Source organism: Megalobrama amblycephala, linkage group LG1 (genome assembly GCF_018812025.1).
Source record: "Megalobrama amblycephala isolate DHTTF-2021 linkage group LG1, ASM1881202v1, whole genome shotgun sequence".
NCBI classification, from domain to species: domain Eukaryota; kingdom Metazoa; phylum Chordata; class Actinopteri; order Cypriniformes; family Xenocyprididae; genus Megalobrama; species Megalobrama amblycephala.
This window is the reverse complement of record NC_063044.1, coordinates 46,019,125-46,046,940: the sequence shown is the minus strand read 5'-3', so window position 1 is coordinate 46,046,940 and position 27,816 is coordinate 46,019,125. Positions and strand designations below refer to the sequence as shown.

The following is a 27,816-nucleotide window of genomic DNA, read 5'->3' as shown; positions in this document are numbered from 1 at the left end:
AGAGGCTCACATTTACTTTCACCTTAGAATCTCATACTTTTATTAATCACATTTTGGGGTTAATTATACAAACAACTCCTGCTATATTTCAGATGCAGCATGGGATGTCCTCCAGTCCAGTTCCCCAGATAGTCTTGACTGAATGTAACTCTCTCCCCACATCTCCTTCTGAGGACTCAGCACAGACCAGACCGTCTGACAGCGCTCAGTCAATTAAAGACAATGACACTGGAAACGACATCAGAGTAAGCTACTTCAGCCACATTGTGAGGACTCCCCGTCTGTCGCTCTGGAAACAAGACTTGACAACCAGCCAAAAAGTCCCTCGGATACAAGACTTGGATGCGGCCCAGAGGGAACTCCAGAGTCCCGTCCAGGATGTGACCCAGCCGTGCCCGCCTTTAACAAGGGAGAGAGCAATTAAACAGCCCCTGAGGAGGGAGCCAAGGGTTCAGGAGTCTCTCGAGGCGGCGACAGAGACGAAAGACAAGCGAACGAGTAAGTCGGACACTACATTGTCTGTCTTGCAGCAAAATGGGCCCATAGAGACATCTCAAGTCGGTTTGATCCGCACTCAAGGCGTTGGAGGGGAAAAGGAAGACATCTGCCACAGCACATACCGTCGACTGGACAGTCTGGAGGAAACCATCCGAGAGCTGGAGCTCAGCCTGATGGAGTTCAGCACTGATCCTCACACGGGCAACATCTTCCCCGCATCTGCCCAGACGCAGAGTTCCTCCACCCAGAGATCCGGCAGCACACGACATACAGATCAGAACCCCGGAGACAGAGGAGAAACAAACAGACCCATTGTCCCACCCAAACCGTCCTGCATCAGTACATCCACAGCCAAGGTTCAACCTAGCCTTCAGTATCTCCTTCATCCCTGGTCTTTCTTTCTATCTTCTTGGCTATCTTTCTTCCTCTTTGGTGGAAGGGTTTTGGTCTGCTGGGTTGCTCAACTACATCAGTTTGTGCTGTTTTTGCAAATGCTTTGATAAATTGTTTGCCTCCAGCCTCTGTAGAAAAACTTATTGTATCTTTTGCACAATAAATTTTCTTGTTTCCTCCTCTTCTTCATTAGCCTACTCCTTTTTTCCCCTCTTAAAATGAGTTTGCAATTTGATTACTTCCCCCTTGTCTTATTTTCCTCTGGAACATTTGACATTTTTATGTGGTTTTCTTGTAAAATAAAAAGATAAGGTCCAGGCAAGCTCTTCGAAACTACTCAAGTGATATTGTTGCATAATTTATGCGGTATTGTCTCTTTGGAAAGTAGGTGTCAGGGTAAACAGCCTTTGAGTGCTACGAAGCAGCAATCCACTAGACGTCATGTGTATTACTCAGCTCCGCTGAGAACACGGCTGATCTCAGTGAGTGACAGAAGGGAAGGATTTGGACGATGTCACTTGTGTTTTCCACCGAGTTGCTTTCAGCCCACACATTTGTATACAAGCCAGCATTGCATCATCCCTCCTAACTATGGTGTTCGAGCCCCTCACTCTAGGTCGTGCATGCTGCTTTCATAGGACAGATGGAGCCTGGCATCCGTAGGTCCACATGATTGCAGGCATTAGATCCTCTTACAAAGCCCCTCGTTCAGCGATGCGCTCGTTTGCATAAAACAAAAAGCTAATGGACCTCCTTGAAGCTTTAAAATGACTGTTGGCTCGTTGTGACTCTGGTCTAGTGTGTGATCTTGTTTAGGTAGTATATGAAGAGAGAGGTAGGCCTAGAGAAAGTGGTCATTAGTGAGAATTGTGCGGAGAGCTTTTGGCAGCTTTATGCTGAGCAATATGATTTATCATCTCTGAATTTAATGCAAGAAATTACAGGTAATATGTGAATGTGTGCGTAAGAAAGACCAAGAGGACTGCGCCGAGATGCTTGCATGTGTTCTATTAAAAACACATCACCCCCCTGCCTGTCTTGCACACTGTTTTCCTCCAGCACTTCCTCTGACTGCCAGTGATTGCAAATACACTGTTGGAAATTGGATGGAAATTATTACCAAATATAGTGCACAGAACATCTGTTCTTCTCTCTTGTCCATCTCAGACTAGTGGTGGTAAGGCGCTGTCTCGTCTGAAGCACCTGCAGCAGAGTGGATCAGAAAAGGTCAAAACAAGCAAACAGAGAGAGGAATTCCTTAAGAACCAGGGTCAACAACAGGTATGATCTATCTATTGTTCTTTTTATCATTCTGTCGACTGTTCTATCATTCTATTGTTCATTCTATATCATTCTGTCAATCTATCTATCATTCTATGGTTCTGTCTATTCTATGATTCTATCTATCTGTCTGTCTGTCCAACATATTGTTCTCTCTAACATTCTATCATCCTTCAGTCTAACGTTCTGTCATTCTATCTACAGTATTAGGCCTAGTCTGGTCTCAGCCTAGACGTGGTCCATCTTTGTCTTGGTCTTGGTTTTTGTTCAGTTTTGTAGAAGTTGTACTTGGTTTGAGTCTTGTTTTTAGACTTAGTCTAGCCTAAGTGTTGATTTGCAGCCTTAGTCTATCTCTAGCCTTGTTCTCAGTTTTAATTTGTTCATCTCAGTCTTGAACGGTTTTAGCCTTCTTAGACTTACTTTGTTAGGTTGTATTTACATGGTATGCTAAAAGCTGTAGAACGTTTCTGCTTGAAACCAACACAAAATGTCTGTCTGAGGGTAAGCTCACTGCCGAGAGCTTTTAGGAGAGGCGTGTGTGTGTGTGTACATGTGTGCGTATGTCTGTGTGTGTCAGTCACAAGTAAAGTGAGGCTGGGAGAGAACTTTCTAGCAGTGACGGGAGTTGCGCTTTGAAAAAGCTGAATTGTGGCGTCAATCACAGAACATTTGGGACTCTAAAATGCACTTAAAACCCCCTAACAGAACAAAGAAACCAGAGACAGGTGGGTCTCGGGAGAAGGGCGAGAAAGGAAGCATGAAGCCAGAGACTTGGGAAAATGTGAGCTCTACAACATAAGCCAAGTAAATGAGACAGGTGGAGAAAACAGGGGAGGTTTGAAAAATGGATTAGAGGGAGAAAAAGCGCGCACACATACATATACAGACAGCTGAGGGCCTGTGTGCTGTAGGTAAGGAGAAGATAGGCTGTTGCGCTGTAAATCTCCTTACTCTGTTTAATAAATCTGGCCCCTGTTCAACAGGCCATGAATATTAGAAAAGAATCTAATCTTTTATGGGGAAGGAAGAGAGAAGCAGATATTGGCAAGAGAACGAGTGAGATCAGAGGGTTCATTGCAGCTATAATTACAGGAGAACATATTTGCTGTTATAGGCACTCTTGCTAAGCTGGATATGATCAGGGTTTAGACTTGTCAGTGTAACAGCTAATTATTCCCTTTGAAGTGGACTGCGTATATCTCCTTCTCGTCTTAACCTTCCTTCCAGCAAATGGATACGAACATTTATGTACACACATCTTTTCACCCAGACTCATCATTTCATTTATTCCTTTTTTCTGCTTGCTGTGCCATTCGCTGTATCTCTCGGCCTCGTCCACATTCGATTTAGTTTTCTACTCTGAAAAGACTTTATCTTTCAAATGATTGCTGTCCCTGGCTGCTCATATAGATGAGAAGTGAATCAACACTGCGCCACAAATACTTCAAACAGTCTTCACTGGTCTAATTCACTTGCTGTTTCTGACCTTTTCTCCCTTCTTTATTAGACTAATTGTGAATTGTGAACTGAGAGAAAATTAAATGTACACTACTTTTCAAAAAGTTTAGGGTCGGTGTGCATTTAGTTGATCAGAACTATAGTAATATTGTTATGTGATATAAAACGGTAATATTGTGAAATTTTCAGCAGCCATTCACAGTCTTCAGTGTCATATGATCCTTTCTTCATTTTATTATTGTCAATATTTAAGTTTTTTTTTGCTTAATATTTTTGTAGAAACTGTAATACATTACAGCAAAATACAATCAATTTTCTCAAATTTAGTAAATGCAAAAAATCTATTTTTTTAATGTTTTTTTTAATCTATATCTATAATTGTTTATTCAAATTGTAGCTATATTAAACTACATCCATATTTTTGTTCTCCAGGGGCTTTTTGAGAAGGCTGGGTGAAAAGGAAAAGAGTGAGAGAAGTGAAAGAGAGGGAGAAGGTTAAAGGGGAAGAGAGATATAGGCGAGGAATAGATGGAGAGTCTTTTTCTGCTCTATCAGCGTGGAATAATTGGCACGTCATGTGGAAAGACCCAGGCTCTCTGGGCTCTCTCTTCATCCCCATCACACTCCTCTTCACTCCTTTTATCCATGCTGTCCATCAATCTCCCTCACAACTGATTAGAGTTTGAGCAGATCTCAGTCGAACACTCTCAGCATCCTGTCACACAGGAACCGAAAGTGTTTGTGACTGATGGAAATAGAGATGTGTATACTCTCATGTTCAATAAACCCACCAAGATTTTGTGAATGGTCAGTTCTTGCATAGTGCATTGTGAGTGCTTTAAATGTATGTGGATTCACCCTTATGTGATGAAATCCACACATAGAATTGTGTACCAGGCTAGCATCATGCATGAATGATCCTAACCTGAATAACGTTGTCCTGTGTTTGTCTTCCTCCTTCCTCCCATCCTTCCCTTTTTCTTGCATTGTCCCTTTTTGTCACCGCTACCTACCTGCGTGTCACCTGCCATCCTTCGTCGGCCCTCTTGGCAACCATTCACGTCCAACCCCTCGACCCAGTGAGCAGAAGTGAGCGACCCAAACCAACCTGACCTGACCAAGGCTTGTCCACCTCCTCCTCCGTCGTCTTCATCAGCATCTCCTCACTGAAGCCTACAATCCTTTCCCCAGTTCCTCCTAGTCGATCCTATATAGGTTTAAATGGCCTAAAACATCATGCAGTCAATATTCTCCAGAGCCTCATTCATTCCTTAGAGAAAGTGTCTTGTGGGAGAAATTAATGACACATTACAGCTAAACCAAACCTTAAACACCTCGCAAAATGTCTTTATTCTCAGTTTTTATGCTCTGTTTCTTCTCTACCTACTCTTTTATCCCCCTCACTTTGCCTTCACCATCCAACCCTCAGGCTCTGAGTCTGAACATCAGCAGAGCCAGAACAACCGAGTCGCTCCTCGCAAGCACCAGAGCTGCTAGCTTCTCCGGCCACCTGCCCTCCAGATTGCGGAAGTACCCCCAGGAGGTAGCGCTGTCCTCCTTGACGGCCTCCTCCAACCAGGCCAAAGCACTTCTGGCTAGCCTTTCCGCGTCCAGCCTCTCAGCCGAGTCCCTCCTCCTCTCGTCCACCTTCAGACACCACCGGTTACTGAGAGAGCAGAACTTCAGCTCCTCAAGCCTTCCTCTTCCCATCTCCAACGGTCGCTCCCCTCCCTCTCCAACCTCACCCACGTCCTCTTCCTCACCCTCATCACCCTCTGCTCTCACCTCTCTGAGTCTGTCCTCGCTAGCCCTGAAACCCACCGCCATCCACAGCCTGGAGTTTGACAAGGAGCGGAACAAGACTGAACCCAAGACGGTGACTCGGGATGATGGGGAATAAGGAAGGACATTTCTGGAATTGTTTCTTATGTAGGATGCAGACAGCACAAGTAGATGAAATGCAACGTACCTAAAAGAAAGTTTTTTTGGGGGCTTAGTTTCTGTAGCTTTTGTTTCCGAATCTATCCCTACCAAGTCGCCTTTCGGATAACGGACATGTGGTGCACTGAGGCAGATAACTTACTTACCTTTCTGCATCGCGGGTCCACTTTTCTTCAGTTTGTGAGTAGATCCAAACTGTAAACTCTACCTACCATGCATTTCTGCCAGTTCCAACCAACAGATGGGCTTGGACACTCACCACCAGCCTGTTTCCAGCTCCACCGCACAGCCAGCATCACACCACCCACGGGAGGCCTGGGGAAGGACTCTTTACCCAAACCCTCATTCATTTGCCAAATCTCACATGTTGGAGATCTAGCTGAGTTCGGTAGATGTCCATCAAGTGTAAAATCAAGACTGTAAGACTATGTAAAACCAAGTAGAGTTGCAATAATCGAAAGTGAGTACTGTAGTAGTCGGTGTTTGTTGAGACGTTTTATTGCTCATATCTATATCAACAAAAGGAATGTTAAAAAAAAATACAGCAAAAACTTAATGTGAAGGAAATGTCACTCGTTCTAATGTAGATTTTGGCTATCAGTCGTAATGCTAAAAGAAAATAACTGAAATTGGTGCTATGATTAACATTTTGCTGATTATACACTTCCTTAAAGGGATAGCTCACCCATTAATGAACATTCTGTCATGATTTACTCATTCTTAAATTGTTCCAAACTTACTTTCTGAATTTGTGTGGTCAAAAACATTCTTCAAAATATCATCTTTTGTGTTCCACAGAAGAAAGTCATACAGGTTTGGAATTACATGGGGTGAGTAAATGACAGTATTTTCATTTTTGTGTAAAATATCCTTTTAATGCACATGCACTGCCTAAGAGTCAAGCGTTATTTTCATTTACGCTCAAATAGGTCTTCAAACAGCAATTTTACATGTTTGCTTTAACAAGTTGTCATGGCAGAAGAGGAATTGTTGGAAACTGGAGTCCTACTTTCTATCACCTGAGGATATTGTGAAATGGTTTGGGGGCTGTTTTTTCAAGTTCTTATTAGTCACAGTTTCTATGTAAGGATATATTTAGGAAACTTCCCTAGTTGTCGTTAAAAGAAGCACAACAGGTTTTAGAGGCTAGAGAAAGTACAATGATCTGACAATCATCAAATGTTCGGCACAAGCTGTTTTAACCTTTTGGCCTCCCAGATTGTGAAATTTAATTCCAATTTAAAATGAACAAACAAACAGATGGTTAGGTTCACAATGTAAGGACTGAGGGACATGATCCATTGAGTGGAAGACATCTGTGCGGTAGAGCATTCCAACTCATCCTTTTTCCTAATGAGCTGATCAAACCCTTCCTTGCTTGTCTATCAAAGCCACAGACACTAAGATTCATTTTCATTGTAAGAAGGTAATTGTGTGACTGTCTATGATTACCTTGGGTGGGGATACAAATATGTCACACATTTTGCATACTGAGTGGTTTTGTTTTTTGGTCATTGAGGCTCTGGTTATGCCCACTCATCATCTTTTCTCATTCCAGTTCTCATGACACACACAGACACACAATGTTAAAGCTTTCTCACAAGTGTATTCCTATGTTGTGAATTTATCAATGCCACACAACCTGCAGTTTGAGCTCAGAGAATTTAAATGTGAAAAGAATGAGTTGAACGGAGCAAAAGGGGAGATTTTTCCAGCTTTCTAACGAAACGAATGTGTGAAATTGATTGCTCGTGATGCAGGGTTTAAAATAATGGCTTAAGCACTAGGTCGACAGCGAGAGTAAATGGCCAGAGAGAGAGATTAGTGGTGTTACTCCGTGTCTCGCAGCCAAATAGGCCTGTAATTCATGTCCGAAATTCACAATGAATCACATGGGGAGGCACTGCGAGAGGCAAAAAGGCCAAGCGTAGGCTGTTACATGCATGGAAACGTCTTCATTTAAGGCATGGCTTGACTATGGTGTTGTTTGAATTTAACTTTTGTCAATGAAGGATCAAAATGAAGCTTTATTTGAATTCATGTCTGTATCTGCTAGTAACACAAAAAGTTGAGCAACCAGGTGGCTCACTGCTTTGCTAACTCCTTAAAATTACATTTGTCCAAAAAGATTGAAACTTTTCTTGATTTTTCTCTCTGTCTGGAAAGTTCCCAGTAAGCGTCATATTCGCAGCTCTGCTGCTAAAGGCCTATTTAAGGACCCAGACAAAACTGCTAGTACAAAATAGCAAACGAGACGAATTTAGCAATTCATGCTGCAGTGAGCACACTCAAACGATCAAAACGTTACCCTTGTGGCTACGATTTCTCAGAAACGAGAAGTGGGTTTCATGCTTGAATGGAGAGGCTACGAATCTACAGCACTTCCTGTCAGGAAGTACATTTCATCCTCTTAGTAAAGCCATTGGTAGAAATATGTGAGCCAAGACTTTCTTGACCCCCTCAGAGACTGCAATGCACATGTGTAGGAATGTGGTGAAATCTCCCTTTTTAAAAGTAAGATCTTTCTCTCAGAAGACATCAGCTCACACGTGATATCTTTAAAGTTAGTCATTTATTTTTCACTCAACACGGTTGGAAAAAAATGTATGATGCAAGATTTGCGTTTGTATATTTTTTTTTTTGTTGATTTTATATTAACTGAGATTTATTTGTACATATTTTTGTTTTTGTAATCCTGAGGAAATATATAGCACACTAGAAAATGATTTATTCATAAGAGAAGTGTTTTGTATATTGAGTTTAAAATATTACTCTGTACAGTCCAGTTCATGTATAATGTATATCTGCATTTTAACCACAGGTTGATTAGTTTTGTTAATTATAATTTTATGAGTTTTCAAGTGTTGGGTGAATCTGAAAAAGAAAAAAAAGAAAAAGAAAAAAGCCTCTATCCAGCCAAGAATTGAAGTAATGTGATCTGGGTCAAATCTGGTTTATTGCTGATACTTATGAAGCTCTAATGATCTGTATCGTGACCTGAGAATGTCATTTGCTAAGTGTTAATTTGTTGCTTTGCGTGAAATTAACAACTTGTAAATGAAATGGCACGGCCCTCGTCTGTCCTCTAGTGGAAGGGAGTAAGTCTGCAACTTCTTTGCTTATAAGTATAGTTCCACCGTGAGACTCTACTAACAAACAAATGTTTAAATTGAGACAATGAACAAATGCCTTTTTCAACTAAACTTAAGCGTTTCTGCCAAAATCTGCACATTTTGACAGGTTAGAGTTTTCCCCCCGGAAAGACAGCAGGAAATAGGAGGAGCTGGATGCTTCTGCTAGTTACAGTATATCTGGTTTACTAGGCCAAAAATAACATAATTTGGAGAAAGCACGTTATTTGTTAAATAGTCTATGAAGGAACGTCTTTATGTAGAATATTTTACCAGAGCTCTTTAGTCCCTTAAGTGAGATTTTTCTACATGGATGTATGGATGTTACAAAATTCTGACATCAAACAATAGTAATAAAATACTACAAAACAGTAAAAGAAAAAAAAAAAAAAGACAGATAATAAGACTATAACATGTAAATAAAAGCTTAATTATTAGAGTCCTACAAAATTATGTCCAGAAAAAAAAAGTTTTATTTAAAGATGGAGTTATAAGGTATATATTAAAAGTTTAAAAATACTAAAAACAATAATTATAGCAATGCATGTACATTCTAAGAGCAATCGCACGGTGCAGATGATTTTAAAAAACAAAGTTATCTACATGGTTTTTTTTTTTGTTTGTTTTTTAAAGAGTCAACAGAGATAATAGTGAGTGCACTGATATGAGGTTCACAGCTGTAGAGTCGAAATAGGAAAAAAATTACTTTTTATATGTCTGATTTCTTTGTGGCTCAGGCATGTCCAGTCTTACTGTAACCTGTGGTGATGTGGTAACCAGACTTGATTGGCAAGCTCTGAGTGTGTTTTACTGAATGACTGAGCAGATTAAACTCAGCTCTGACCATCAACGCTCCAGTAACGGTGCGAGCCCTTTACCCACGCTGTGACCCTCCCATCTCTAGACTAGAGTAATGTACCAACTGAATCGCTCTATATACAAATTAGATATATAAACACCTAGATACAGAAGAAAAAGAAATTAATTTGTCAGTGTGAATGCCATGATAACTTTGTGAGAAATGTGACTTTATTTTTTTTCTTTTCTGTGAGAAAATGTTGAGAGCTGAGACCTTTTGTACATACTTGCTGTGGTTGTGTGTCTAATAAAGTACAGCTCTCTTCTATGACAACATTTCCACTGAGTCTTTTTTTTTCTTTCAGAGCATGATATATATAAATGATAAACTACTGTACATTTTTTTTTTTTTTTTTAACCTTTACCTTTATTTAAGAATTGTAAAATTAAAAATGTGTATTTCCTATATAGGCTGTATAAAAGTACTGTTTTCATCTGTGAGCACAGTTTCATAAGCAATATGAACATTTAATCTCAAGTAATTGTTTACATTCACAAAAAAAAATGTGATAGTACAAAATTGTTTATGCTTATGTACAATTACATTACGATGGCTTTTAACAGATTCTCAATTTCAGAACATGTGATGTGTTTGTTAGTGTGACTCTTTGTGTGCATTATCTGTGAATGTGTTTTTGCCAGAGTCATTTACTCAATGTACAGAATGAAAAAGTTTTACAATATAAAGAATAAGTCCAGGTTTTTATTTACAGAAGTGTCCAGTGAGAAGGAGAGAAGTGTCTTAAGGTAACCCTCAGTTATCTTGTCGTGGAGCTGCTCTCCGACCATCACCTCTTCTGTAGGGTGAATTTCTTAAATCTAATAACACACAGACACATGAAAAAAAAAAAAAAATAATAGGGGTCTTACCATTTAGGTTATTATATATTAAATGTAATGTGACCAAGAATATAGAATAGTTGAATTAGGCGGCAAATCACCCTTGCCAGTTTAAACCATAAAAAGTATATCTTAAAGGTGCCCTAGATTCACAAATTGAATTTACCTCGGCATAGTTAAATAACAAGAGTTCAGTACATGGAAAAGACATACAGTGAGTCTCAAACACCATTGTTTCCTCCTTCTTTTGTAAATCTCATTTGTTTAAAAGACCTCCGAAGAACAGGCGAATCTCAACATAACACCGACTGTTATGTAACAGTCGGGATCATTAATATGTACGCCCCCAATATTTGCATATGCCAGCCCATGTTCAAGGCATTAGACAAGGGCAGAACATCTGGATGTGCACAGCTGAATCATCAGACTAGGTAAGCAAGCAAGAACAACAGCGAAAAATGGCAGATGGAGCAATAATAACTGACATGATCCATGATAGCATGATATTTTTAGTGATATTTGTAAACTGTCTTTCTAAATGTTTCGTTAGCATGTTGCTAATGTACTGTTAAATGTGGTTAAAGTTACCATCATTTATTACTGTATTCACAGAGACAAGAGCCGTCGCTATTTTCATTTTTAAACACTTGCAGTCTGTATAATTCATAAAAACATCTTCATTCTTTATAAATCTCTCCAACAGTGTGTAATGTTAGCTTTAGCCACGGAGCACAGCCTCAAACTCATTCAGAATCAATGTAAACATCAAAATAAACGCTGTACTTACGCGATTAGACATGCTGCATGACGAACACTTTGTAAAGATCCATTTTGAGGGTTTTATTAGCTGTTTGAACTTTTTTTTTTATGTTGTTTAAGGCAAGCATGAGCTCTTGGGGCATGGAGCATGAGATTTAAAGGGCCACACACCCTGAATCGGCTCATTTCTAATTATGCCCCAAAATATACAGTTAAAAAAATGAATTAAAAAAAATCTATGGGGTATTTTGAGCTGAAACTTCAGACACATCCAGGGGACACCTTAGACTTATATTACATCTTGTAAAAAAAAAGTTCTAGGGCACCTTTAAGGAAAGTGTTTATGGTATAATTTGTAAGTCTGTAACACATTTTTACCTGTGATAATGCCCTCAATGGCTCCATCTGTGACTTGGGGCTTCACCTGTCTCTTCTTTAGCTCTGCAATCAGGTCCATCTGAGGCATTTTGGGCATCATGGGACCCTGATCAGAGTAGGAGAAAGTTTTTCAGGGGAATAACTTCAGTAGTGCAGTTACAGTCATTGCTTTATTTAAACAAAATAAAATGGTGCATATATATATATATATATATATATATATATATATATATATATATATATATGTGTATGTATGTGAGTCAATGACATGGGTCATTTTTTTTTTTGTCCAGAGGCCTTAATAATAATAAAAAACAAAGATATGACATCCAAAGTATGTAAGGTAGTAAAACTAGATCTTTTTTACTGAATCAAAATTAAGTCGTTGCTTTGTTATGAGAAAGAATGTCTGGAAAAAATAATTTCATTGATGTCATTCGGAGTAACCAATATAAAGGGACCGTTTTGAATCAAGTCATGTGACCGGATGTGACATCATTCAGACACATGCAAAGGAGCACATGGTCATGAAGCAAAGTAACTAACTCTCTTAACTATTTGAAAAATTCATATTTTCACTTGCTCATACGCATGTCCCGAAACATCAGGTCATTCGGTACAACCGCTATAAAACATGGAAAATGTTGTAATATTTTAAAAACTTGTACTAAATATAAAAGGTTTAATTGTCCTTTTGCTAGCTAGATATCAGAATGTTAACATTGTTTGATAAATTTTGTCCATCTTGTAAAAAATGACAATAGCAGTGTTAATTGATTATATATATATATAATATAATATTTGTAAATAAACCTTTTGAGGGGTGCCATCTTTCTTCTTTGGGGAAGGGGCCGCCTGTTCTTCTGCTGCAATCTCCTGTTTTTTCTTCTGTTCATTGTCTTGTTCCGCTTGCTGTTGTGTGACAATAATACACCGTCATGGTAATTAATAATCAAATGGTGCAGATCTTTGTATAGAGCTCAGCTCATTTAACATGCTTATTTCACATTTTATTACTTTACGTACTTCAAGTAATTCCTCTAAGCATGTAAATGATTAAACAGCTTTAAATAAGTGTATGTTTTGACATGAACATGTTCAATAGCTGGACTGTATCTCTCACCTTATAAGCTCTGATGAACCTGACAAAGAGTGGGAAGAACATGGAAGGCTGCGTCGTCTTTGGGTTCTCTCCATAGTACTCCACTACAGACGTGTACGCCTCCTTGTTTGCAGAAGAGAAAAGGTCAGCAAGAATTAGTTTGTCAAATAGTTTGTGTTTATGTGCATGTCTGCATACATGCTCCTGTGGTCTCACCTGTGCGCTCTTGCCATCTTTAACAAGTGAGTCTAATATGTCACTGTTGGCTTTAACAAACTCTTTCAGCGCTGGGATGTCATCCTGCACTAGGAACTCTTTCTTGGTTCCTTCCATCCCTCTCTCCAGAGACCTCACTTCCTGTAGCACACTGTCCAAAGACACTGAGAGCAAAAGAGAAAGAAAAAACACTACATTAATAATTGATAAGCAATGATTGTACTGTGTTTCACATATTTATAGTATGTAAAGTATATGATGTATGTGTTGTAACTGTATATTAACTATAGTTGTTGTATCATTAGAACTGTATATGTCTTACCCAGTGCAGCCTTGTCTACAAAGCGCAGTTCAGTGTGGAAGGAGGTAAGTTCAGGGTATTTCTCATGCACCATATTCGCAATGAAGTGTAACAAAGTCTGTGTGCGGTCTGTGGACTTTGTGTCCAACAGCTGAAAGACATGAGAGTGTGAGTTTTACTGTGGCCACTAAGGACAGGTACAGAGATAATTAAGTTATTGCAAAGGTAGAAGGTATTAATAGAGGTAAATGTAAAAACAGAAGCAGATTCAGTTGTTTTTATTCTGGGTAAATATCCACTATCAGTAAGGAATTATCAGCTTAAAAATTAATACAACTTTTAAATAACATTAAAATGAAAACTAATTCAAAATATTACATGTATATTCTATAACATCTAACATACATTATAAAAAGTTATAATTAAAAAGATTGATTGGTGTATGTTTTTATGTTGCAGAGGTAAAGGAAGGATAATCTGACAGAAGTAAGGGAATTTATGAGAAATTTATATTCATAACCCCTCAGCAACAGAAGATTATCATGCAAAGTTTTCATACCCTTGACAAGTTTCAATCCCGGTTTCCTTTAGAGTCCATTAGCCTCTTTGTTTCTGCTTCAAAGGCCTCTACATCAAAGGTCTTTCCCCCGGTTTCACAGACAAGGCTTAAGTTAGTCCCAGACTAAAATGCATGTTTGAGCTGTTTTAACTGAAAGCAGCTTTCACTGACATTTCTTAACATATGTCAGAGCCATTGTTTTGTCTGAAGATGCACACCAGTAATGTTTTCTTTTTTTTCCCTAGGGTACCTTTACAAAAGCTACTTATATGCCCTAAGGCCTAATCCTGGCTTAGCTTAAACCCTGTCTGTGAAACTGGGCCTTTATGTGCAAGTTCAGCCATCTCATAATACAAAGAGAGCTTCCCAAAAGTCTCACCTAGGCCTTTATAGGGATAGCTCACCCAAAAAGGAATATTCCGAGATCATTTATTCGCCCTCAAGTTGTTACAAGTCTGATACATACAAATCTGTATGAATTTCTTTCTTCTGCTAAACACAAAAGAAGGTATTTTAAAGAATATGGGTAACTAAACAGTTGATGGGCCCCATTGACTTCCATAGTATTTTTTTTCCCCATACTATGGAAGTCAGTATTCTTTAAAATACCTTCTTTTGTGTTCAGCAGAAGAAAGAAATTCATACAGACTTGAGGGTGAGTAAATGATCACAGAATATTCATTTTTTGGGTGAACTATCTCTTTAACATTCTGCATACATAATACTGAAGCCCTGCATAACAGAAACATGAAGTTACAATCCACAAGCTCACTCACCAGGTCAAGGCTCTGCAGGCGAAACCCATATGCTGCTCCTCTTTTACTGCTGTTCATGTAGTTCCCAAAGGCCAGGATGATCTGAAGCAGGACATTGACAAGTGAGCCTCATTGAAGGAGCATGCCATTAAAAAATCTGAGCACAAATGCAGTGTACTCACCTCTAACATCTTTTTCAGCTTTGATGAAGACTTGAGGGACACCGAAGCTGCAATGATGGCATCCAATTGCTAGAGAAGCAGGTGGGAAAAAAGGTGATTTTTGAATAAAACATATGCATTATGTCAGGCACAACAGCCAAACTGTGATGCGAACTGACCGGCTGCAGACGTTTCACGCTCTCAGGGAAGTTCCCCATGAAGGTGAGGGTGTTGATTCGCTGAGCGAGGCGTGGGATTTTACCAAAGCGGCTGATGAAACGGTCCTCATCGCTCAGGTCCTCTAGTGACCGCCCTTCCTTCTCGTAGTTCTGGAGTAACTTCATCTCATACTCTGATGGGATGAAACGTTCCAGAAGCTCCAGGAAGTCTAGACTCAGAGATTGTTGATCATATCTGAGAGAAAGACAGAGAGAAGGGAGTTTCCATGCTGGTCCAGTTTGATGTTAACAGGCAAACCCTAAGCTGATACATACCTCTCAATGGCTGTGCAGATGTCGTTGGGGCTCATGCCTCCCTTGCGGAGGGTGATGGCAAGGTTCTTGGCTTTGTTAGACTCTAGTAGGGACACCTTACTGGGGGCCTTCTCAGCTACCTTAACCTTGATCTTAGAAATATCTGGTGGAGGACCTTGGGCCTTGGTCTTAAACTGCTCCGCAAACAGATCCATATTTATCTCCTTAGAAAGAGGAAATGTAATAGGTTAATCGATAGGTGATCCAAACTTCTATGACATTCTTTCTTCTGGGCAACATAAAAAAAAGATATTTTGAAATATTTTATCATAGAATGAAAGTGAATAGGGTCCAGTGTTATTTTGTATCTCATTGACTTTCATTGCAAGAACAAAAACAGGTTCTTCAAAAAAATTATTTTTGTCCTCCTGAAGAAAGTCCTACAGGAACAACATTAGGGTGAATAAATGATGACAGAATGTTCAGATGCAGGATTTCTTTGTTGTTACCCCTAACAGTTGCTCGTCATTCAGCTCGCTAAACACTGTTCCCGTCACTTGATTGGGCTTCAAAGCCTGCCAGTTCAACAGAGGCATCCTGAACTTTGTTTGAATTGGTTTGCGTGCCTTGGGTCCTGTGTAAAACAATTGAAAAGATGGATATATGGTCACCCAGTTCAAGCTGTCTGTATGCTTATTTCTTTAATTGTAAAATATTTTGCCCCTTCACCTGTCTCATTCCCAGGGGGTGGTGGCCCACAGCCAGGTGGGGGCGGGGGTGGTGGTGGACCTCCACCAGAAGGGGGAGGAGGAGGAGGGGGAGGCGGAATGCCTCCACTTCCAGGAGGAGGTGGTGGTGGTGGAGGAGGAGGAGGAGGAGGAGGTGCTGCAGCACCAGGTAGTGGAGGAGGTGGAGGAGGTGGAGGAGGTGCTGCAGCTGGAGGGGGCGGGGCTTGAGAAGCAGGACCTGACACAGTCACTGTGAACATAAAACAGATGCTATGTTATCATCAAGGTAGCCAGCTTAAGGTAAACATTTTCAGTTCACTAGATGCTAACCAAATGGAGAACTTTTCAAGAAGTGCTCTTACCTGTTTGAGTGACAATTTTCTCTACGGTGACTGGAATGACTTCAATGTCCAGGCTTCCAGAGGCTGTGCGCTCCAGTCGGACTAAACCTTTATCCTGCAGTTCCCTCAGCTTCCCTTCCAGTTTGGACTCCTTTTCACTCACCTTCTCTCTCTCTACCTGTGAGGGCTGTGACATACGCTCCTGCTCTCGTTCTCTCTCCCTCTGAATCTCTCGTTCTCGTTCTCTCTGCTGCAAAGTGCTCACCTGGGTACAGGACTCTCGCAAGCTCTCCTGTTACACGCACAGGTAAAGGTTTAGAGTGAGACAGTGACTGTTTCCCAGTTTTGATATTTCTAAGTACGTTGTGGCCCGGTTTCACAGACATAGCTTAGCCTAAGCCAGGATTAGGCCTTAGTTCAATTAGGATATTTAAGTAGTTTTTATAATAGTACACTAGAAAAAAACATTACTGGTGTGCATCTTGAGACAAAACAATGGCACTGACATATTTTAAGATATATCAGGACAAGTTGCTTTCAGTTAAAACAGCTCAAACCTGCATTTTAGTCTAGGACTAGCTTAAGCCTTGTCTGTGAAACCGGGGGTACATGTATGTACTGCATTTGGCATGGTAAGTATACAAACCGATACATAGACTATATGTTTGGTCTTATTTCTAGTTAAAATACTAAGCATATTTTATATCTAAATATCTAAAACAAAACACTTATTTACATAAGACAAAAGTTTTCAAAGGATATGTCTTGAATTTATTTTTCATTAATCAAAATTAAATTTTTATTAGATTTATGTTAAAACATCTATCAGTGGGGTAAGAGCAAATAAAGTTAATATTTATTAAAGATACATATTTATATTATATTTAAGATATTTATTAAAGATACATTCTCTGAAACAAGTCTTATTGTATTATTTTTCTCAGTTTTACACAAGTAAATCCATGTTGATGGACATTTTATATCATTATTTTTTCTTTTTCTTTTTTTTGGATTTATATAAGGATTATTTTTATGGAAAACAAGACACAAATACTATTTTTGCAGTGTCATTTTAAATATGACGTGAGCCAGCCTTCCCATATTGGGCCATGCTACAACTTCATAAAATTGTGTCTTGATGCCGCACTGGAGAAACACGGACAAATTGTGGGCAATATTATACCAAAAAAAAAACATTCGTAGATGCACACTATAAAAATCCGTCACAAATATGATATCTGGGCCCCTTTGACGCACTAAACAGTAAACACACCTGTGTAAAAAAGGATTTGGGACACATTACTTCTAATCTATAGTATGCTATAGTATATAGTATGGATCAGTATGCAGCCAGTGTGAGAGAGAGAAATGCAGTTTGGTACCTTCAGCAGTGCTGATTCTTTAGTGGCCTGCATTAGTTGTTTCTCAAGTTCTGCCATTTTTTCCAGTGCTCCATTCTCATATTCCTGCAATCTTGCATTCAGCTACAACACAAGAATACACACCTACAATATAAGGCATGTGTGTCATTTGGTAGATGATTATGTGCACATGTGTTTGTGTGGATAGTGTATATTTAACCTGTGCATTGGCCTCCTGCAGTTCTGTTACATGCTCCACTATGTCCCCTTTATTCTCGGCATCCTCCAGCAGAGCTCCAACATCAAACACATTATCCAAGTACGCCTGAATCTGCACCTGCAGCTTCTCACTTTCCATTTCCTTTAGGGACTGCTGACACCCACGCATACAAACAAACAGTTATGAGTTACATCAGAAGGATCATGCGCAGCTTCATGAATACACAAAACATATAAAATCCTGTGTAAAAGTTGTATGTCATGCTTTTATGTGCTGAACACTAGACTGACCTCTAAGTACTGGTCAAGACCCAGCTGAGTGAACTCATATTGAAGATGCACACGGAAGTTCATGTTTTCCACTGAGTGGACCACAATGTTTATGAACTGCATGCAAGCCACCTGTGAAGAAAAACACATAGTTCAAAATCAATTGTCATCTTTTTTTTTTAACTGAAAATGAATGTGATTCACGCCCATGCTCACCATGAAGTCTATGTTGCTGTCGTCATTCATGAAGTACTCCATGAGCTTCTCAAAGCGGTTCTTCTCTCCACTCACCTGTGAGAAGGTGCGCCACACATAGAGGTAAGTGATGAGCAAGACACCCACAATAATCTAAGCTACAAAATGTAACACTACTGTGCAAAAGTTTTGGGGTCAGTAAGATTTTTTTTTTTTTTTTTTTTTTTTTTTTTAAATAGATTAATACTTTATTCAACAAGGTCCATTAAAATGATCAAGTGACAGTAAAGACATTTATAATGTTCCAAAAATTTGTAACTCGAATAAACGCTGTTCTTTTGAACTTTCTATTCATCAAAGAATTCTGAAATTATCATGGTTTACAACATTACAGTGTTCACTGTATTTCTGATCAAATAAATGCAGCTTTTGTGAATACAAGAGTTTTCTTCCAACAATTCTGAGAGATAAAAACTTATTACAGTGTTTTGAAAGAATACATTTGGGCAGATTTTGATTTCTTAAAATGTATCTTGAACAACTGCAAAATCTTACAAAACATTTTTTGAGGGCATCCCACAAGAAAAAAAAAAATGTATGTACATGTGTGAAAGGCTAGTCATCTTACTTCTTTAAAGTTGTCAAAGGCTGAGATGATGATGTCATGTCCTCCTCTAACCAGACACACTGCCGCCAACAGCTCTAGCACCAGAGCTTTAGTCCTATGGACAGAGTATTGAAGTGTATTACAAAAACTCACACAACAAACACACACAAATCGCATACACTACAAAAACACTCTTACCTGGGATTTTTGTTGTTGAGACTAAGTGTAATTTCATTGACGCATCTGGGGTGCGTCATGACTAAATTAAACCCAGACTGTTAAAAAAAAAAAAAAAACAGATGAATCACATTAAGTTCTTCTAAAATTATCTTCCGAGAAGCTGTGTCTTGCGTTTGTATATGCTCCTCACTCCTACATACCTGATAATTCATGATCGCACGAAGACACATAATACAGAGGTGAACATCATCTCTTTGACTGGCCAATCGAGCATTTCGCATAGTTTTTCTGCTATGGGCCAAGGAAGATATTCTGACGTGGAAAAGCACAGAATGAACAAAAGATGAGCACTTAACATGAACAAATAGACGTATCTGCTTGAGAAGAACATCTAAACGTCATTGTTTCTTGATTTTAGTCCTTATAGCCAGCAGTGATCCCTGTATTTTGGGGTGTGTTGTAGCGCGACTAACCGGACAGTGAGTGCACGTGCTGCTCTGGTCATCCCATGTGTTGGAGAATGACTGACATTTTTGGCTAGATCCTCCACTGATCTCTCTGACAACCTCCTGTTGTCTAAAACGGAGCTGCCATTTTCCACAGATTCCACCTCAAACCTGAGAAACACATCAAGAACCTGATTTTTTTTAGTCACTGATATTGACATGATTAATGTGGCGAGTGAATTCTAGTTGCATCTTTTCAGAATCTAAGATTTAGTCATAAAATCATCTTGGACAATTACTGCAAACTCATTAGATGATGTTTGTGGGAAACGTTAGTAATGACAGAATAAACATACGGTGCATCACTTTGAGCATACGACAAGAAGTCCACCAGGACATCTAAGCCTTGGTTCTCCTCATTGAGAAATTCCTGAGCCCACCTATAAAGAATAAAAGAAATATCATGAAATAAGGCTGCACAGTTATGGTGATCACAATTTCTGCTTCTCTCGAATATTTAAGCATAATCATCTGTTTGCAACAACCTCTTTATGTAACATATAAGTGCTACAATACAAAGTCTTTTTTGTTGTTTAAGTAGAAAACATAAACATAGTTTGGAATCATTGTAATTCTTATTAGGAATTTCACTGTTCTAACTTTTGAGAGCAGCTTCTTAGGGTTTTACCAAATAAGGATAAATAAACCTTGCTTACTTTGTACTGCGTTGAATACAATAATTCTAAAGAAATTTTAAAACAAATTTCCAACAAATTCTCAAATTAAAACAATTGTGATAAATAACTGCAATTGTAATTTTTATTAACACTTTATTTTGATGGTCCCCTTTAGACTTTCTGTTATAAGTAGCATTTCACATATCAACTAACTCTCATTAGAGTATTAGTAGACTATTGTGTATTGTGATGGTCACCCAACAGACATTCTATTGACTATAAGTGCATGTCAACTTATTCCACTAACCCCGTATTTTACTAACCCTTACCCTAACAGTCTCCTAATACTCAACTAATACCCTAATGAGAGTTAGTTGACATGTAAGTACAACACTACCTATAGGTAACAGAATGTCTAAAGGGGACAATCAAAATAAAGTGTAACCTAATTTTTGACCAAAATAATCATGATAATTAGTTTAACCATTATCATGCAGCCCTATCTTGAAATGTCTCAGGTTCAAAATGATCTTTCAGTTGTATTCAGGAGTAGCAGTGAATCAAGAAAATAAAGCTGCCACTAACCCAATGTGATTGGTTCTGAGTGAGATCTCCAGCTCTCTCAGGACTTGAGTGGACTCCTGCACACGTTTCTTGAACTGTGGAGAAGGAATTACAGAGGGACAGACAATCATTCACTTCACATCAAAACTCTAAACTGGGATTTTTCACAGGTGGGAGTCAGCACTGACATGGGGTAAAAGAGAAATGAGAATTGTACGGTGTTGAGGGAAAGAGCAGAACAGTACTGACCCTGCGCACCACTCCACCTTGGTCCTGGTAGAAGCTCTTGATTTTAGTCAGGTAAGCTGAGGGAGGGTTTTTCACCTGAAAACGCTCCTAATAGACATTGGGAGAAAGACAAACAATGAATGGACTAATTTGCCGCCATTTTGATGGGAACTTGTAGAAGATATTTAAATGCTCTTTAAAATAATATCAAGCTTGGGGACGGTAAGATCTTTTTGAATGTCTTTGAAAGAAATCACTTATGCTCCTCAAGGCTGCTTTTTTAATTTTTTTTTTTTTATCAAAATACAGTAAAACAGTACACTCTAGGTTAAAAAAAACAACAACAACAACAACAAAAAAACAAGTTGGGTTGAAAATGGACAAACCCAGCGGTTGGGTTAAATGTTTGCCTAACCTGCTGGGTAGTTTTATTTAACTCAACTATTGTTTAAAAATTACTGTATTGCTTGCTAAAACTGCCCAGCATGATGGGCAAACATTTAGCCCAACCACTGGGTTTGTCCAATCTCAACCCAACTTTGGTTGTTTTTAGCCCACCATTTTTAGAGTGTAATATTGTGAAATATTATTACAATTTAAAATAAAGGTTTTCCATTTTAATATATTTCAAAATGCAATTTATTCCTGTGATAACAAAGCTGAATTTTCAGCATAATTTCTCCAGTCTTCAGTGTCACATGATCCTTCAGAAATCATTCTAATATGATTATTTGCTGCTCAAGAAACATGTAATTATTACTATCAATGTTGATAACAGTTGCACTGCTTAATGTTTTTGTGGAAAACATGATCCATTTTTTAGAATTCTTTGATGAAATGAAAGTTCAAAAGCAGTAACCAAACCCAAACTTGCTATCATTTTATTTGAGTTGGAATTTTATTTTAACTGAAGGTGGAATATAGCCTACATAATAGTTAATAGTTGTGTGCGCACGCTGCCATAGCAACTCTCTGCATGCAAAGTTACAAAGCTTGCATTCCACAAGTTGTCATAGAGACACAAATAATAACACAGGAAGTGCGTAGACATGGTTTCACCACCTTAAGAGTCTGACCTCATACCGCTGCTCTAATTTTTCCTTCTAATTCTTTCTCTCCTCTTGAAGTGTCTGAATGTGCTGATATCAATCTTTACATCATCTGCTTTAACCACACACTTGCATCATGGTTTACTGTCATCGAACGATTAAAATAAAATGCGTACATATAAAAATACATCTTTGCAAAAATCACTATTGTGTTTTTTTCAGTCAACCACTGTTGTGCTTTTTCCTTCTTATAGGCTATATTAAGCCTGATGCATTCTCTAAAACAGATCACTACAAATGCCTCAACTTGTATTTTAATTTCTCACAAAACAGAACAAGAAAAACAGGATACATCATTTAAATGAGGCATTTTTCAATAAACACTAGAGACACTTTAATATTTTCTCTGATATATGTATGATTAGAGTAATACATGTTGCATTCATCATGCAAAAATCCCCCAATATACCCTCATATGATCCCCGGTTACAGTCCTCATATAACTTGTATAAGTTTGGTTTTGATATTTGTTTCAGTGTACAGATCTCATTTAAGCTTCTGGTGTGTCTCAATATAGTCTACCAGACAACTTCCTCTAAAAGGTCACACCTACACTGCAGACACAGGGTATTATAAAAATGCAGAGAAAAGCTACTCAAAAATAAAGTGAGTTACATATTTCAATTTGAGTAATTCATTACGTATTTCAATATGAGTAATGTCTCACTCCATAAATGAGAAGTAAATGGGAGAAACGATCAAGATGTAGGCATACTCTCAGTTCTTCTTTGCTGTCATTATTAAAAAAAACAACTAAATACATAAACTTGATTGACAGAAGACAATAATAGTATCTCACCTGGTCACAAACCAGCTCCCATTTCTTTTCATTGTCGTACTGACTCAGAAGCTTCATCTTATCAGGAGGCAGATTCATGGAGCTCTGAGAAGAGAAATTATAAGTGCAAGCATAAGTGCAAAAGTAAAAAACAAAAACACAAAATGTGAGTTTACACCCATAATACTGGATATCAAAAACTGGATATTTAATTACTGCCGCCAGTGATACATAATCCAGAACCAGGATTAAACTGTGCAAGAGAGAGGAAAGAAGTTGTTGTCAGTGTTATAATACTAATTAGCTTGTGATGTCGATGGCAACATCTGAATTCTGGAGTATGGAATAACATGGAAAAGTCTGAGGATGAGTTTTGAAGGAGACTGATATATTGCAGCTGGTTAACTCTTTCCACAGTTTCAAATAACATCCGATTTGCCTTTTATGTCATGAATATGTAACGATGATCGCCGTTTATCTCTGATGCATGAGAAGCAAATGTGACTGACTTCTTGTCTACATTACAAAACGTGTGATGCAATTATTGTTCCTTCTTTAGCCAAACTAAAAGGATATAATTCAACTGAAAATGAAAATCTTGTCATCATTTAGTTTACTATTTACCCTCATTTTATTTCAAACCTGTATGACTTATTAAAAAAAAAAAGAAAGAAAGTCAAAATGTAAGTCAATAGTCTTCTGTTTTGCTTCACAGAAGAGAGAAAGAAAGTCATACAGGTTTGGAACGACATGACGGTAAGTAAACTTTTTTTGGTGAACTATCATGTTAAGTACATATCTCATTATTTATTTACCCTTAAGTTTTTGTTTTTCTCTTTAAGATCATATGCTGTCAGTCTTCAGTCTGACGCAATGTGACTTCCTGAAAAATGGCACAGGGCTGAGTTGCTTCATGTGTTGCACTTTAAACACATTATTAGCAACAAACATCCACCATTAGATTTATGTTTCATATTTTCTTTTGAAATTGCACCTGTTAACCAAATTAAGAGGGTGTGGTTCGTTAAAAAAAAAAAAAAGGTGTTCAGTGTAGAAACACTGTGCTCTTGGGTGTTTCCTCCTATAGCAGTAAGATGTTTCCGCTCTGAGCAGGGTTATTTTTTTAAGGTTGCGTGTACAAAGAGTGAAAGCACATTTAGAAACGCATTAAGCGGTTAGTGGAGGAACAGAGAGAGAAGGGTGAAAAGGGTGGGGTGGGGTATAGGGTGGGGGACTAACTGTGGTCTACTGGTACTTAACAAAAGAGTGAATGAAGTGGAGACTAGATTAAGTTGATATTATATATAATGCACCAAATGTACAAGGCTTATGGAAGTAGCCTGTAATAAGGAAATGACTGTGAGCATGTGTGATATCCATTGGCATACACTGGTTTTATATTCTCATATTCTAAACAAGGCTGTCGCTTGAATTCAAAGGGTCCAGAACAAAACTGTTGGATGTCGCTAACCCCCATACCTCAGCAGTAATGACGGGTTTAGAGTCCCGCTCATCAAAGGGCCTGGAGCAGCCTGACTGTGTCCGTCTGAGCAGTCATACGTAACAAATGCAGTCAGACCAATAAGAGTCTTATCAGAAGGATCAAATGGCTTCTTGTTAGCCCATTTCTAGCTCAGAGTAAGATATATACTGTGAGATATAAAGTCACATTTGGGACATATAAAGGTGCATTCATGCGAAGTCACAATTATTTACTCTGAGATGGACAGAGGCATACATAATTTGTAGTTTTAAGTGGAACCAAATAACTGTGCTTCTGTTCAACATCGGTTAATTGATCCAACAAATTGCCCAACAAACGTGATGATATATCTAAGAGGATAAGCAACTGACACTTTGTGTCTTGCACTGAAATGAAAGACGAATCAAAGGTCAGTCATCACAAGATTATAGGGCCTCTTTTTGTCTTATGACTTCTCTTAAGTAGTTGCCTAATTTTTCATCACACTACTGCCTGTTCCTGTACCAAAAGCCCATGTGAACTAATGTGACAGTGATCGGATTGCATTAAGTCAGAAGTGTTTTTCCAAATGTTACTTAATTTCCCATTTCAGGTGGAAGACTGACACTTCATTTTAATGTCCTTGGTACACATTACATTACTATGGTAATAACTATAAATTGTACATAATTACATGCAACTAACCCTAACCCTGTAGTAAGTACATTGATATTACTCAGTACTTAAATGTATAATTACACTGTAACGAGGACGCCTTAAAATAAAGTGTAACTGAAGATTGCATTTATTTTGAAATGCTTATATTATAAGCATCCTGTAAGCATCCTAGTCCTAACAATATACCTACCTAACCCTACCCAAAGGTTTTCCCTAAAATCATAAGGAAATGATTGAATAACACTGATGTAGAATCACGGTTATAAACCTAAACTTCACATAAACTGTAAACTGTAAACTTTAAAAAAAAATCTGATTGGTTGATTGGAATGTTGTTTCAGGATCAACAAAAATGTTTAGGCACATCAGTATTTTCACCTCCAAAAAAGGGGTTTAAGCCAGTTTTTCATATATTTTGTTGTAGTGTATCAGTAGGAAATATCAGTTCACATTTCTAAACATTCATTTTGCCATTAATTATAATAATCCAGTGAGATTTCTGAATACACAAGGAGTCTGACAACAGCCGGTGCTCCACATGGAGATCTGATCTCAAGATCATCGAATCTGTCTGTGATTACATGGAGAAACAGATGAAACGGAGACAAACTAAATCCAGGAGAACTGTGGCCATGTCTCCAAGAAGCTTGAAGAAACCGACCTGTAAAGATACCTGAAAAACAATGCGCAAAAAGCTGGACAAAAGCTGTTTTAAACGCAAAGGGTGGTCACACCAAATATTGATTTTAATTTAGTTAATAGAAGTTAATTGATACATAAAATCTATTTCTGAAAGCATCCTCACTTTACAGCATTTTCACACAAGTGCCTAAACTCTTCACAGTACTGTATCTTTGCAGGTTGGTTTCTTCAAGCATCTTAGAGACACGGCCACAGTTCTCCTGGATTTAGTCTGTCTACGTTTTTCCTGTTTCTTCATGTGAGACGGATTTGATGATGGTGAGATCAGATCTCCACGTGGAGCACCGGCTGTAGTCAGACTCCTTGTGTATTCAGAAATCTCACTGGATTATTACAATTAATGGCAAAATGAATGTTTGGAAATGTAAACTGATATTTCCTACTGATACACTACAGCAAAAGATATAAATAACTGGCTTAAAACCATTTTTGGGGGTGAAAATATTGTCATGCCTAAGACTTTTGCCCAGTACTGTATATGTTTCCAAAATGCAAAGACAGAGAATTTAATACCGACAAACCAATGTTAACATCCTAACATAGTGGCTGACAGGAAGTGTCAAGGTTAGCTGCTTTTGTTGTGCTATATAACATGCGTGTGTATAAAGAGCTCACCAAAACCACACTGAAGCGTTCTTCTAGCTCTTCCTCAGGGGGCATGGGTAGTTTAGGAGGGGCACATTTCTTTTTAGGCATGGAGGGAGTAGGGTTTATCCCTCCCGTTGAGCCTTTGGCCTCCTGCCCCTCCATCTGCTCCAACCCGCCAGCTGCGTTACCCATCACAACTTTCCTTAGAAATTCCAGGATACTGAACTGCTTCTGGATCAATCACTGACAATCCCAACAGGATAAACCCAGATGAATCTCTCCACAATCCACAGGTTAAAATCCACTGAAGTGTTCAAAGTTTTCTAGTCAGTTAGATCCAGTGTAGGTGGAAGCACATGGACTCCTTTAGGACATGGTGTCGGACACCTTTTAAACCAAAACTGATTCCAGGACGATGCAATTGATTGTGAAGAAGCTTTCAGCGAAGATGAAAATTCAGAATAAATCAAACTCACGATCAGAAAATTCCTAAAAACACTTGGTGATCCTCTCAGGCTAGCTTAGTCAAAAAAGGAACAAGAAAGGCCTCTTCTAACACTTTCACTATGAAGGAAATTCAGGTCCTGTAAAAGCTCAGCTCCTCTAGTCTCTCAGTACGGCTGAGTGTGTTGATTACCGGTGTAACGGGCCTTTTCTTCAGGTGTCTGCCTCTCTTGTGAGTGCTTCAGATGTTGGAGCATCTTTCTCACAACTCCACTCCTTCTGATCAAGCCTACAGAAGTTTCTTTCAAAAGAAAATACAGATGTTGGTAAGTTTACACAAAGGCACCTGTCCAAGCACACTGGTGTTTGTTACAGAAATGAAAGAGGCTTGTCTGAGAGCAGGAGGAAACCACAGAAAAAAGCAGAAGCATCAAGCTTCCTGCACCTCGCACTGAGAGAGAGAGAGAGAGAGAGAGAGAGAGAGAGAGAGAGAGACAGAGAGAGCATTGGGTGTGTCAGTTTAAATTCTGTTTGTATTTGAAAAATAAGATGACCTGACACATATCACATTATATACTCTTGTGTGTATTATCTATCCGACTACTGCATGTTTGTCACGGTGATCTGTGTAGATAATACTAGAAAGATGACACATGACACAGAATGAATGAATAAACTCAATATTTATTAAAGAGTGAGAACACACAAATTTCAAACAACGTTAATGTGAGACAATGAACTGAGGAAAACTGAGGGCTTGAATACACAAGGAAAGATCATTAATGAAACAGGAACAGGTGAGGACTAATCAGAAACTGTGACAACTAATGATGAACTAGAACACAGGCAAAACAGTGACAACTATGACTTCCATATTTTTTTTTTTTTCCCATACTATGGAAGTCAATGGGGTCCATCAACTGTCTATCTCTATCTACACTCTAAAAAAAAAAAATAGGGCACAATGTACTAATTTGATTGAATTTTGACTCATTGTGCTGTTTTAGGGTTAACGGAGATGTCCGTAAAATTACTGGATGTCCTGGTAATTTTCTGTCAGTTTCTGTTTTTTTTTTTTTTTACAGTGTACTTATTGTGGGATTACAAATTTAAGAATCTGTTTAAGATCTGCGGA

General features: G+C 38.5%; 3 protein-coding genes across 31 annotated transcripts in view; 2 read left to right on the top strand and 1 right to left on the bottom strand.

Moving 5' to 3' along the window:
- Positions 1-4,849, top strand: part of LOC125271916 (SRC kinase signaling inhibitor 1-like) — a 132,993-nt gene extending 128,144 nt beyond the window's left edge. For 25 of the 28 annotated variants that reach the window (XM_048196278.1, XM_048196328.1, XM_048196362.1 and 22 more), the window contains 3 exons: positions 93-854; positions 2,059-2,172; positions 4,063-4,413. In XM_048196278.1, the coding sequence (XP_048052235.1) occupies positions 93-854; positions 2,059-2,172; positions 4,063-4,086 (900 nt within the window). In that variant the 3' untranslated portion in view covers positions 4,087-4,413. Of the gene's footprint in view, positions 1-92; positions 855-2,058; positions 2,173-4,062; positions 4,414-4,710 lie in introns of those variants that run through there. The other 3 variants (XM_048196287.1, XM_048196487.1, XM_048196476.1) reach the window with 3 other exon arrangements.
- Positions 4,850-4,972: 123 nt separating this feature from the next.
- Positions 4,973-9,836, top strand: LOC125272027 (signaling mucin HKR1-like). Its single transcript, XM_048196575.1, has one exon. It carries the CDS (start codon positions 4,973-4,975, stop codon positions 5,528-5,530), a length of 558 nt encoding a protein of 185 aa, XP_048052532.1. The 3' UTR covers positions 5,531-9,836.
- fmnl1a (formin-like 1a) lies at positions 9,710-27,112 on the bottom strand. Of its 2 annotated transcripts, none has more exons than XM_048196500.1 (26): positions 26,265-27,112; positions 22,829-22,912; positions 20,942-21,028; positions 20,714-20,787; positions 19,808-19,891; positions 19,479-19,622; positions 19,206-19,317; positions 19,024-19,100; positions 18,847-18,940; positions 18,240-18,314; positions 18,045-18,155; positions 17,755-17,907; positions 17,556-17,657; positions 16,195-16,465; positions 15,834-16,082; positions 15,614-15,738; positions 15,126-15,328; positions 14,811-15,045; positions 14,653-14,721; positions 14,492-14,572; positions 13,178-13,307; positions 12,856-13,019; positions 12,661-12,762; positions 12,351-12,449; positions 11,538-11,643; positions 9,710-10,379 (listed from the first exon to the last, which is right to left on the bottom strand). In XM_048196500.1, the coding sequence occupies exons 1-26, from the start codon at positions 26,427-26,429 to the stop codon at positions 10,315-10,317; spliced, it is 3,261 nt and encodes a 1,086-aa protein (XP_048052457.1). In that variant the 5' UTR covers positions 26,430-27,112; the 3' UTR covers positions 9,710-10,314. The 2 variants fall into 2 exon arrangements, with proteins under 2 accessions (XP_048052457.1, XP_048052466.1); XM_048196509.1 differs by having other exon boundaries at positions 17,755-17,904.
- Positions 27,113-27,816: the final 704 nt, after the last annotated feature.

Bases quoted from the DNA above. Each gene is read 5' to 3' on its own strand.
- fmnl1a (XM_048196500.1), bottom strand. From the start codon at position 26,429: ATGGGTAACGCAGCTGGCGGGTTGGAGCAGATGGAGGGGCAGGAGGCC. The intron at 15,739-15,833 runs GTGAAGGGGCAA...TGTTTTACACAG, and splicing joins ACCCCCTGGGAATGAGACAG to GACCCAAGGCACGCAAACCA. The intron at 14,722-14,810 runs GTCAGTTCGCAT...CTGCTTCTCTAG, and splicing joins GCGTGAAACGTCTGCAGCCG to CAATTGGATGCCATCATTGC.
- LOC125272027 (XM_048196575.1), top strand. From the start codon at position 4,973: ATGTCTTTATTCTCAGTTTTTATGCTCTGTTTCTTCTCTACCTACTCT.